This window comes from Clupea harengus, chromosome 6 (assembly GCF_900700415.2).
Source record: "Clupea harengus chromosome 6, Ch_v2.0.2, whole genome shotgun sequence".
Taxonomy (NCBI): domain Eukaryota; kingdom Metazoa; phylum Chordata; class Actinopteri; order Clupeiformes; family Clupeidae; genus Clupea; species Clupea harengus.
The window spans coordinates 28,738,095-28,750,986 of NC_045157.1; the positions used below are offsets into that span (position 1 = coordinate 28,738,095).

General features: G+C 42.4%; 1 protein-coding gene across 1 annotated transcript in view; it reads left to right on the plus strand.

The window, feature by feature from the left end:
- Positions 1-8,422: 8,422 nt before the first annotated feature.
- The window catches only part of dmxl2 (Dmx-like 2), a 45,430-nt gene continuing 40,960 nt past the window's right edge, over positions 8,423-12,892 (plus strand). The window contains exon 1 of the mRNA XM_031569665.2: positions 8,423-9,106. Within this exon, the coding sequence (XP_031425525.1) occupies positions 9,020-9,106 (87 nt within the window). The 5' untranslated portion in view covers positions 8,423-9,019. The remainder of the gene's footprint in view (positions 9,107-12,892) is intronic.

The window sequence follows — 12,892 nt, forward strand, 5'->3', positions numbered from 1 at the left end:
CTTTTCGACTTGGTTAATAAGGCAAATGAGGTATGATTGGTCTCATTTATAAAATAATCTATCAACCAATTATTATATAATGGGATCATGCATGATTTCATTTATCAACACTTCTATTTCTATTTTGTTTTTTCTTATCTAAAAGCCTCTTTAAAATAAACTTGACTTTACACTTTGTTGACTTCAAAAGAATAATTCTTTATAATCTACAACCATAATCCTTTTTTTTCATGCGACTTCAACAGAATAGGCCTAAACTGCAAAAGCACTTCAAGTCCCTCATAATTACCAGCCAGCATGAAGTAAACATAATAAATATCCATTCACTATATAATCTTTTGGTCTTGCTGTGGTTAAAGGACCCCCTCGAAAACGAGATGCTGCATCTTATCCTCCAAACAATACATTTCAAATGTGGAGTTGAAAGGAAATGCTAAACATTCATCAACCCTCTAAATGATTCCCATTTGTTTACATTTGGTTAGATGGTTCAAAACTTCGATATGGCTTGTTTTTATGAGATGATCTGGGAGAAACCATGCTCTTCTAAAACACACAAGTATTGTAGGTGACATTTTAATGAATTGGAGATGACAGCTCGTCTCTGAGTACCTTCTGCTGATAACAGACCAGGCCACATTGGTCACATGATCAGGGGCTTTCGGCAATCACATCACATCTGTCCACTGTCTGTGTCATGAGTGGCATCAGCTGCAGGTGATTCCCTAGAGGTTCTCTCTCTCTCTCTCTCTCTCTCTCTCTCTGTCTCTCTGTCTCTCTGTCTCTCCCTCTCTCTCTCAAACACACACACACACACACACACACACACACACACACACACACACACACACACACACACACACACACACACACACACACACACACACACACACACACACACACACACACACACACACACACAAACACAAACACAGAGTAAACAGCAAACCTAGGATTCTGCATTTCATTATTTTTGGAAACCTTAGCTTAAATTAACAGTTTGGATCATGCACAACATGACAGTTTAAAAATGATAAAGTATATATATAGTAGAGATTATGTTGCATGTAAATCATTGAATGGACATCAATGTAAATATCAAATACACTGATACAATGTACATATCAAACACCCTTTCAGAGTTTAACTCATCTTTGGATGTTTTTAAAGAAAATGTTTTAAGATTCTTGCTTGGGAGAGAGAGATACATGTATTGTTGGTTCTTACTGTCATTATGACATTAGAATTCATCAACCCACTGATGGTTCAGCTATTCACCCTCAACATTCCTTGTTATTTCCCTGTGGTTGCTTTAAATGTCATGTTCCATGCAATATGTTGGGTCACAATCCAGCTGAACACAAATCTGAGAAACATATGCCTGTAAAACAAAAAACAAATAATTCTGCATATTAAACTTAAAAAAATACATACATAAAAATGTCTCCATTCTTCTTTTTCTAGCTTTCAAGTGTTATTTCGTAATATGAAATGAATGCTTTACATTAAAATGAAATCGAAATACCTCTACCTAAAAACAAACTAACAATGACGCATTAATAAAATGCTCATTTGATACTGGGATGGTGATAATTGCCCTCCTTGCTTTTATATACAGAATAGCTAATACACAAGGGTCTGTCTAGATCAACATGAAGCCAGCAGTGATCCATGAAATGAGGAAATCGATAATGCATTCAGTTCTCCTCTTGCTACATGAGAACAGTGCTTCACAATGGCTCTAGCATGCCCATAAACCTGTATCAGTAGAAGTAGCTACAACTGTAAAGTTATCCCATGAAACTGTCCTTTTTCCTGCAATACATGCAAGGTCGTATCCATAAAGGCTCTTCCATCACAAGTGCAAGTATCACGTCAAGAATAAGGCATTTCTTTTTTTAATGATTCCTAACACCAGTGACTCATTTTGGCAAGCAATTCACTGCCATTATGAAATTAGAAGTAGCAGGAAAATGTTAGGTCCTGTGTTGGCTATAAAATCCTAAGTCCAGCCAGTCTCTGTAGTTGCTGCTTTTTGACAATAATGACAATGACAATAATGCTAAGAGAATCCATTCATGAAATAACTCCGGCAGTATGATCTCCTAGATCTATTATAAGTCATATATTGAGGCGAAAATGCATTTTTGGCTTGGTCTGTAATACATTTGTGCTGTTTTACTTGAGAACAGATCCTGGTCAAAGGGTGCATCTTAAATGCTCTTCTTCAATTTTCAAACTTCAGGCTTTCCTTACTGTCATTCACCAGTCAGTGTTTTAAAGGGGAGCCAACCTTTTATGACAAAACACACCGTTACCATTCTACCTGATAAAACAACCCAGTTTTGCCTACTTACAATGATTATCACAGTTTGTTTTGTCCATAGCCTTATAGGATTCAATTCCATATCTCATTTCCCCACATGATCTGGGATGGATGAATGGATGGATGGATATATATATATGGGATATATTCCTTTATTGTCAATTGTTATTATGCAACGAAATGTTTTAGCAATCCAGAATATTGCACTTGATTAATACATAGGATATTACACTTCAGAATATTGCAGATTTGTTGGGTTGCAGTGGCTCTGTGTATAGGCAGTGCAGTTAGGAATATATAAAAGTTGCAGTTAGAATGTAAACATCCGTATATATAAGTAACTGTAAGCACTGTGGTGCAGATAGTCACAGAGGTTCGTATTTGGGTTTGGAGGTCAGTTCTGGCTCTGGGGTAGAAGCTGTTCTTAAGTCTGTTAGTCCGTGCTATGATGGACCCGAGGGCAACTGGTCAAACAGATGATGTCCAGGGTGGGATGGGTCCCTCAGTATGTTTGCTGCAGAAATCTATTAGGAGTTCTTTGGCCTTTGAGGAGTTCAAGACAAAATTGTTCTCCGAACACCATGCTGGCAGTCTTTGCACTTCATCTCCTCCTGAACAAGACCAACCACAGTCATGTCAATGGTTGGAATGGGTGGGGGCACAGTCGTCTGTGTACAGGGCGTAGAGAAGGGGGCTCAACACACAGCCCTGTGGGGTGGAGGAGAGGTGGGGGCTAGTCTAACAGTCCGGGGGCAGTTAGTCAGAAAGTCCTTAATCCAGTGACACGTGTGTTGGGAAAGCCCTAGGTCAGTGAATTTAGTCCACCTGGGGTGACTGTGTTGGCAGAGCTGAAGTCTATGAAGAGCATCTTCACATACGTAGCTCCCCTGGTGTTCAAGGTGGGTGGTTCACAAGACGTATGTTATCTATGCATTTTAGTATCATCGAGGTGCATTTCAACAGAGGTGGCTTAAATTGACTCTTATAACTACAATTTATAAGTACAACATGTAAGGGAGTAAACATAGCGTGTTGCTACCTACCTCTGCATTTTAATTAGACATTTCAACTCAGTAGCATCCTGCTGCAGACATAATCTTCCTCTGTTGGGACGTACGATATCGGATTTTGCCAATATTCAAAATGCATATATTTTCAAACTCATTTTGGCCGATTGCCAATGTCGATACTGCTACACGTTTTCTTCCTTGAAGAACACTACGTCTCTCCTGTATGGCTTACCGTATATACAGCCATAAAACATTTCCTCCTATCCTATAACAAATCAGATAATCGTCTAAACGTTTAAAAGAAAAAAGAAAATCTCATCCTACTTAAACAGGTTTGTATGATGTTTCCCTGAGACCTTCTAGTAGTGCAACATTAGCAGAAATGTTCACATGTTTATCAGCACATCTGGTTGTAATATCGTACTGTAACGTAGCCAGCGGGTACTGTGCTGTGGAGTAAACTTCACTTTTCGACTCAGACGTGCAAGCCCATGACCGAGGCTGCGAGTTCGAGTCTGGTGCTGGACTGTGCTTGCCTGCTCATAGCAGGTTACACACCCTTATTTAGCCAACTTTGCCTAAATATCAGCCATTGGGTCACTCTTAGGCAGAGGTGTAAAAAGTACTGAAATGTTGTACTCAAGTAAAAGTATAATTACTTTGATGAAATTTTACTTAAGTACAAGTAAAATTACCCATCTAAAAATCTACTTGAGTAAAAGTAAAAAGTAGTTCATTTAAAATGTACTTAAGTAAAAGTTACTTTCAACAACTTCATGGGGGTCGCTCCTATATAGTGCAAAAAAGGACAAGGGGTCATAGATCCAATACAAAAATTAGTTATTTTTAATTAAAGGAGAATCTTAAAACATTAAACATGTCAAACATTAAACATTAAACATGTCAACACAACACTTAAGAACTTTTGGGAGGACATGTCAAGACATGAACCACATGACAGCTCAAATAAAAAGTTAAAATGCCGCTGCCCCACTGTATATTTAAACTTTGGTTACTTTACTTGTGTCCACCTTTTGAGAATTAGTCTACAAACTTCTTGTTGAGTTTGAGCAGCAGCTGATTTTCAAGGTGAGTAGAGTTCATCCGGGCTCGCTTTGCAGTGAACAGCAATGAGTCGCTCGCAGGCGGCCGAGGCAGGTAGGCCAGTATTGAGTTTCAGGGACAGTTTTTTGATATTCTGAAAGGAGTTCAGCAGATTCATATTGACTGAGACGCAGGCTAGGTACCCTTCTAACTCCCCTGTACCTGCTGACCTTCTGGACTTCATTGAGGAAAATAAATCATCTTCATCTGATGAATGTTGTCCAACTTGCTCCAGCCTCCTACATCCGGTCAAGGTGTTGTCTGACATAGACCTGTAGAATCACAAACAACATTTCTGACAATTAAGTATTGAGCTGCTATCAAGAGTGCATCATAACACAGAAATAGCTATAAATAGCTACTCTAGATGACAGACCTACAGTATGTATACAGAATTTTAGCATTCTTTTCTATTTCTACATGCATCACAATTCATAATCCTCAATTCTTGCTAACCGAGAGCCCTGCGCATGAACATGAAAGACGCGCACGTTGCAAAGCCACCACTTATCGTTATTAATATTTGACTAATCGTGATGAATTCTAGATAACGACATACACATTGACACTGACTTGTCCAACTGTCTGACAAAGATGGTGTGCGCATTCACATCGTTCCTGTTTCAGGGCATGGGAGGCAGCCAAATGATTAGCCTAATATCAGTTTATGTGGCGTATTTCATTGCTGATGACTGATCTGCAGTTTTTAACACAATATGAGAGACTGAACAAAATAATGCTATGACCTGAAACGAATGGAGGACGGGGATGGAATTATTATTAGTCTATTGGATGACGGCTGTTAACACAAGGGCTGTACACGAGTGTATAGCTAGCCTATCGTCGACGTTAGCATACTCAGGGCAGTTGCAAGTGCTAGCCAAAATTAGGCTATAGTGCCATGAAACGCATATTTTGCTTAATGGAGCAAAGCTAACTAAGCAACAAAAACGCTGTATGAACTACTAATGGAAAAGAACAAATACTGTACTTACCAACACATGCTTGAGCAGATTTGAAGATCAATTTTTATAAGCAGAAAGTTCTGTCTTGCGGGGCAGGCACAGCCTACACAGCATTATATAGCTGTTGCCTCTTTTACGTTGGAAGGCAAACTGCTTGCTGAGATGTGGCCACGAGTGTTCTTCATTTTCTTTAATTTCAACTGGTGGAAAGTTCGGTGCTTCAGCTTGTTGGTCATCCGTAGCTTGTTGGTAGTCCTCACTATCATCTTCCTCCCTCTATCTTCCGTGACTCGGCACCGGCGGCTTGCATTGACTCCATCATCCACTCTATGCAGCATCCACCACTGCAATGAGAATTGTCGTGCGCGATTCACGCCTTTTGGTTTCCTGCCTTGAACTATGTTTTTTTTTTACTCAGTAACGGATGTAATTTCCAATGTAGCGAAGTACAATACTTCAGTTAAAATCTACTTAAGTAAAAGTAAAATTACTGATTTGAATGAGTTTTACTGTCGCTTTGGTGGACAATAGAACAGTCCTCACACCATCCCCCGTAACACCACCCTCCACCCCCAGCCCATCAACTGCAGCCCCCCCACCTCAGCTAAGGCCAGCGCCTTCTCACAACTGCCCACCTCAGAGCCCCCTCCCTCCTCCCCCTCCACAGTGACGACTCTCTCCATCCTGGAGAGGGACGTCAACAGGCTATTCAAGAGACAGAACCCCCGCAAAGCAGCCGGGCCAGACTCTGTCTCTCCAACAATCCTGAAGCACTGTGCTGATCAGCTGTCTCCGGTGTTCACAGACATTTTTAACACCTCACTGGAGACATGCCACGTACCAGCCTGCTTCAAGACCTCCACCATCATCCCCGTCCCCAAAAAAGCTAAGATCACTGGACTCAATGATTACAGACCCATCGCCCTGACCTCTGTAGTGATGAAGGCATTTGAGCGCCTTGTGCTGCTTCACCTCAAAGCCATCACTGACCCTCTCCTGGACCCCCTGCAGTTTGCCTACAGAGCCAACAGGTCTGTAGACGATGCAGTAAACATGGCCCTTCACTTTATCCTCCAGCACCTGGACTCCGCAGGAACCTACGCCAGAATCCTGTTTGTGGACTTCAGCTCTGCCTTTAATACCATCATTCCTGCTCTGCTACAGGACAAGCTCTCCCAGCTGAGTGTGCCTGACTCCACCTGCAGGTGGATCACAGACTTCCTGTCTGACAGGAGGCAACACCTGAGGCTGGGGAAGTATGTCTCTGAGTCCAGAACCATAAGCACCGGCTCCCCTCAAGGCTGCGTTCTTTCCCCTCTACTCTTCTCCCTGTATACAAACAGCTGCACCTCCAGTCACCAGTCCGTCAAACTCCTCAAGTTCGCGGATGACACCACCCTCATTGGGCTTATCTCTGGTGGGGATGAGTCCGCTTACAGGTGGGAGATTGACCATCTGGTGACCTGGTGTGGCCAGAACAACCTGGAGCTAAATGCTCTGAAAACAGTGGAGATGGTTGTAGACTTTAGAAAGAACCCAGCCCCACCCACCCCCATCACCCTGAGAGACTCCCCAGTCGACACTGCAGAGTCCTTCCGCTTTCTGGGCACCATCATCTCCCAGGACCTCAAGTGGGAGCTGAACATCAGCTCCCTCACCAAAAGAGCTCAACAGAGGATGTACTTCCTGTGGCAGCTGAAGAAGTTCAACCTGCCAAAGGCAATGATGGTGCACTTCTACACCTGCATCATCGAGTCCATCCTCACCTCCTCCATCACCGTCTGGTACGCTGCTGCCACTGCCAATGACAAAGGCAGACTGCAGCGTATCATCCGTTCTGCCGAGAAGGTGATTGGCTGCAATCTTCTATCTCTTCAGGACTTGTTCGCCTCTAGGACCCTGAGGCGGGCAGGTAAGATTGTGGCCGATCCCTCCCACCCGGGTCACAAACTCTTTGAGGTTCTTCCCTCCGGCAGGAGGATGCGGTCCATCAGGACCAAAACCTCACGCCACAAAACCAGCTTCTTCCCGGCTGCAGTTGGCCTTATTAACAAGGCCCGGGACCCCCACCTGACCTGGACTCTTATCCCACCCCCACACCCTAAGTCTGTGTTACATTAACACACATTACATTACATTGCACATTGCTCATCCACATTGCACTCCTGTTTTGCTTTTTGCACTCTACTTTCCACTTTACTTTTTTTATATTCATTGTTTATATACTTGTATCGTATATATTGTGTTTTTTGGTTCTTATGTGTAGTACTTTTCTTATGTGTAGTACTTATTTGTGATTTTATGTTATGTGTAGTACTTATTGTGTTTCTATGTTTTTATGTTTTATGTTTACTGTATGCACCTTCACACCAGAAAAAATTCCAAGTAGGTGTAAACCTACTTGGCAATAAATCCCATTCTGATTCTGATTCTGATTCTGATTCTGATTTCAAAAACTACTTAAAAATTACAAAGTACACAAAAAAACTACTCAATTACAGTAACGTGAGTAAATGTAATTCGTTACTTTACACCTCTGCTCTTAGGTTACTCAAATAAAAAGACTTGATATAAGGGAGCCCTACAAAAAAACGAATTAAGAAAAGTCTTATAAATATCCAACTGTGACATCACACACAGTCTCTGTGTGTGAGGCTGGTTAATCACCACATAAGCCATACAACATTGTATGCTGAGTTCCCGCCATTCATGAAGTAACCTGGAAAAATATCCATTAAGTGTGGAACATGTACCATATTTCCAGCAGAATGCACCAAAATGATTTTTACAGGGGGTGTGGGGATTCCCTATGCGCCTTGTCAAATGTAGCTGCTGAGGAATATGGCTGCGACTACCTTCAACAATATAATGAGCATACACGTTGAAAGTCAAATTGAATCGTCACATGCATATTACATTGTTTTCATTTTAAACACAGACGAAAAAACACGACTATTCAAACCTAAAACCCCACGTATTTCAATGGTAAAGAAAGGCGTGTGTCCTCGTCACTGTGCTGCGCGCTCCACAAACATAGATGAGTGTCATGCGCATAGATTTAGAAACCCTAGATATGATGGAATCTGAGTAAACGTGACATTTTCAGCTTCTTTCCTTAATCACAAAATCGGTTGTTAAAATCGGATTTAAATAACATTATTTTAGCCAGGACTGTGATTATGAGCGGTGATATCGACACGATTCTTGCGCAAGTTAACGTTGCACAATCTATATGCACAGCTCTATGGCGTTGCAGTCGTGCCTAGGAACTTCATGAACGCGCCCGCTAGCGCCGCTGCGGAGAGATCCTGTCATTCACCAAATGATATAATCCGGGTGTCTGTGTTGACACCGAGTAGGAAGGGATATTTAAAAGCTTTATGTGGCAGACTGCATTCATTGCAGTTGAACAGATCTACAGTTCCTTCATGCCCATGTCAGGAAAAGAAAGCACATAGCTGACTGTTGCAGGGGAAAGCTAACCAGAAAAGACCGCCAGGACGGAGACAGACGGATGGGATTCCCAGTTGCTAGCTAGATGGAGAAACCGAGAGGGTGGAAGAGTGTTCGTGTTGTAAATAATTAAATATCCTTATACTGGTGAAGAAGGTAAAATGCATCTACATCAGGTGCTTACCGGAGCTGTTAATCCCGGGGACAGTTGTTATTCGGTCGGAAGCGTCAATGACATCCCTTTCACGGTAGGTATTTTATATGTTGACGTTCACCTGACATGGTTGGTTTACTAAGCTAGCGAGCTAGCTATCTGCACAAATAGAGATGGAAAGCTATCTTGGTGATTCTTCCATAAACGTAAAACGTAGTAGATAGGGTAAATATCTCATTTCAACGTTGGTTTAACGGCAAAGGAATGTTGCCTTAACGTTAGTTATCGGTGGCATAATTATTTTTATCGTCATTCATTCATTCATTCGTTCATTCAGGGTGACAGCTGTACAATTGTGGATGTAGGATGGCTAGCTAGCCATTTAACGATAGTGGATGCTCAAGGTTATTGAGCATTTTAGGGTAGCTAAATATTAGCTCACAAATATGTGTAGCAAAGTTGTATTAAGCTAAAAAGGATGCACTGGAAGCCAGATGACCTTATATGTGACGTAAAATAGAGAATTGTCTGATTTTATGGCATTACTTGCTCAGCAGGTCCTTCCACATAGCCTAGCTCCTAACATGAAGATGCTAATAATCTAACACATCCATCCCGAAACAAATTCTTTCGAATAGCATCGGTTGCAAGAAACAGCGCAGAGTTATTCTACAGCGAGGGCTGGAACTGACAAACTGACATTTGGTGCCTCTGCGCTTTATGGTTCATTTGAGTGGCTGTCATGACAGGCATCAGCTGTGCACACAGTGACGTCGAGGTCTGTGTAGTATGATGTATGGAGGTTTACGAATGGCTCTTTAACGTAGGTAGATCAATAGCAGTGATCTGGACTTAAATATTCTTCGCATGCATTGTACAGGCTAAAATGACGTATGGCACTAGATTGTTTTCAATGTTGGTGAATAGCTTTAATGAGTTGGCAATCATATCATCCCTATTCAGTGTATTGTGGTTGCCTGTCACGACTGACGAAATGTCCGTGTATTTGTTTTTTGTTCTTTTGGTCATCACTGGCTGAAAGATTCAATCGATAGGCTGAAGACAAGGACCTGTAGGTATTTCACAAAGAAGGAGTTATCTGGATTATTGAGCTGAGTGAAACCTTAAACGGCTGATGAAACCCATAGCATGTTTAAGGGTATAATGTGTATGCATATACATCCCCAAATGGTGTTGCAAGCGTTTTAAGTTTATTTTTTTCAGCAGCCCAGGCCTTTAATCAATCAAAAGATAAGATAAACTGACTACTATGATGTCAGTCTCACAGAAAGGAGGTGATGAGCAGGACATAATCAGGGGGATGGATGGGAGGGAGAAGTGGAGAGGTTTGTTGTCACATCTCTGGCTAGCACTTACTTAATTAGTAGGTCCTTCGTAGTGTAGCTTTTAAGTCTGTGTTCCAGAGTTCGGTGGTTTTCAGGTTATACTCAGCATAATAATCTGGCTAACTCTAACAGAAAATTGGCTTTGTGGAATACTACCATGCAGCTGGTGAGGCTGGCTCATATGAGTGGTGCTTGAGAGCATACAGTCTGCTCATACCGCTCATATGTGATGCCATGCAGGCTTATGTTGGCATGATGAGATTTGCCCAGATACCTTTATGAAATTCAGTGCAGCCCTGAGATGACATATTGCCATATCTGAAAAATCTCCATTTTTGATGGGTGCTGGGTAAAAGACAGATTATCATCACGGAAAGAAGGCAATAAATGAAAAGACTATTCTTGTCTGTGTTGTTGCTGCTACCTAGGACCTGAATAGAAAAAAAAAACATGAAACATGTGAAAAGTTAAATAAAAGGAATGGGTAATGTGCTACACTTGATTTCATAAAAGCATTTTGTAAGTCCTGGGTTGAAATACATTTGTACGTGCCCTCGCCGTGAACTACACTTCCAGTGTCTTCCGTCTAATAATGATTTAGCTAATGCTCATGGTGTTCATGAACGATGATGGACAGAGCTCCCAAAGCTCTCAAAGACCTTCAGATAGATTGACTTTTTCAAGGGAGATTATGTTGGAGAAAGCTCCTTTAGAGTGCTAGGCTGTGTGAACACAGGCGGCCGATGTGGAATTTCCAGGGTTGAGCCACAATCTGGAAAAGGGAACCTGAAAGACCCTGTCACCTTAAACAGCTGATGGAAACCACATGACTGTGACAACATCAGCACAAATAAGTCATTCCAATAGAAGAACACACCTCACCGAGGGAAGCTGTGGTTGTTTTTTTTTCTTCTACAGAGCACTATTTAGTATCCAACCCCTAGCTGAAATCATGCAAATTCAAGGTAGACTTTTTCCACAGTTTTATATCAACAGTCAGGCTGATCCTGCATCCATTCAAAATAGTGGGTATCCGTCTTGGCTAGATGTCTCCACCGTGTAGTCAGGAGTCAGCCTGGCACGAGGGACTAGATTTGGGCCGGCAAGCTTGTTTTGAAAGGTGTGTGTCTGTGTGTGTGTGTCTGTGTGTGTGTGTGTGTGTGTGTGTGTGTGTGTGTGTGTGTGTGTGTGTGTGTGTGTGTGTGTGTGTGTGTGTGTGTGTGTCTGTTCTTAGCACATAGAGCCATCACATAGGGAGTGCAGTGTCTCTGTCTGAACTGTCAGAGGAATTTTCTGCTGTGTTGTGTCAAAGTCACAAGCTGTCAAGGGAGGAAGAGTGTTTTTTTTTCTCCCCTTTTCCTTCCTTCTCTGTCTTTGTTTTCTCTGTCTGTTTATCAGTCTCTCTCTCTCTCTCTCTCTCTCTCTCTCTTACTCTCTCTTACTCTCAGTCTCTCTCAGATCTGGTGTTTCAAACGACAGCCTTGTGTATGTTTGAGTGTTTCATTGGTGTGTGTTGTGTATGCTTGAGTGTTTCATTGGTGTGTGTTGTGTATGTTTGAGTGTTTCATTGGTGTGTGTTGTGTATGGTACGTGATGAGGGACTGGACCCCAGTGAGGCCTGTCCTGAGCCATTAGACTCAAGCTGCTCCCCAAGGCTTCCTATACTCTGTCTGGCTCTCCTCGCTCTCCTCTCCTCACACACACACACACACACACACACACACACACACACACACACACACACACACACACACACACACACACACACACACACACACACACACACACACACACACACACACAAACATTAGGGTGTGTCCAGCATGGATCTATTACCAACCACAGGGCTTAGTCACTGTTTTTTTTCATATGTTTTATGTTAAGGAAATGAAATCAGGCAGTGTTGGCTCTTGAAGCTGCAGTTTCTTTGTGGTGCCTTAGCTGCTCTCTAGTCTCGACCATACATCCTCTAGTCAGTGTGAGATCTGATTTGCTAAGCATCCCATTCACAGTCACGGCCCTATGTGCTGGGGGGGGGGGGGGGGGGGGGGGGGATTTTTGAACATGCGGTGGTAGGACTGGAAAATATTTAGGCTACAAGATGACGTTAGTCACAGAAATGACTGACATTTGTGTGTGGTGCTATACTCGAGAGGGGTGTCCGTTTTCTTTCTTCTTTTCTTGTTCTTCTTCTCTGTGAAGTGCCAGCACACACATGTTGAGGGGAAATGTCTTATCACTCCAGTTTGACACGCTTCAAGCAAGAGGACTCTCAGAAGAGGCTGAGATTCTATTAACGAAAGAGCATGGAAGATGTCCAGATATGGCCTCACACAATGCAATTTCAATTCACCATTGAAGTAGCTTTCTGGGGTAGCCTGCAGAGACCTTTTCCTAATGGATCTGTGCGTCGTGCAGATAGTCAACACAGGCCTGCATAGTGGACCTAGCTACTGGCTGCTGAATGCAGAAAACGTTTGTCTTTTTTTTCTCCCCATCATCAAAGGCTGCCATAACAGCCATTAGGCCAATGT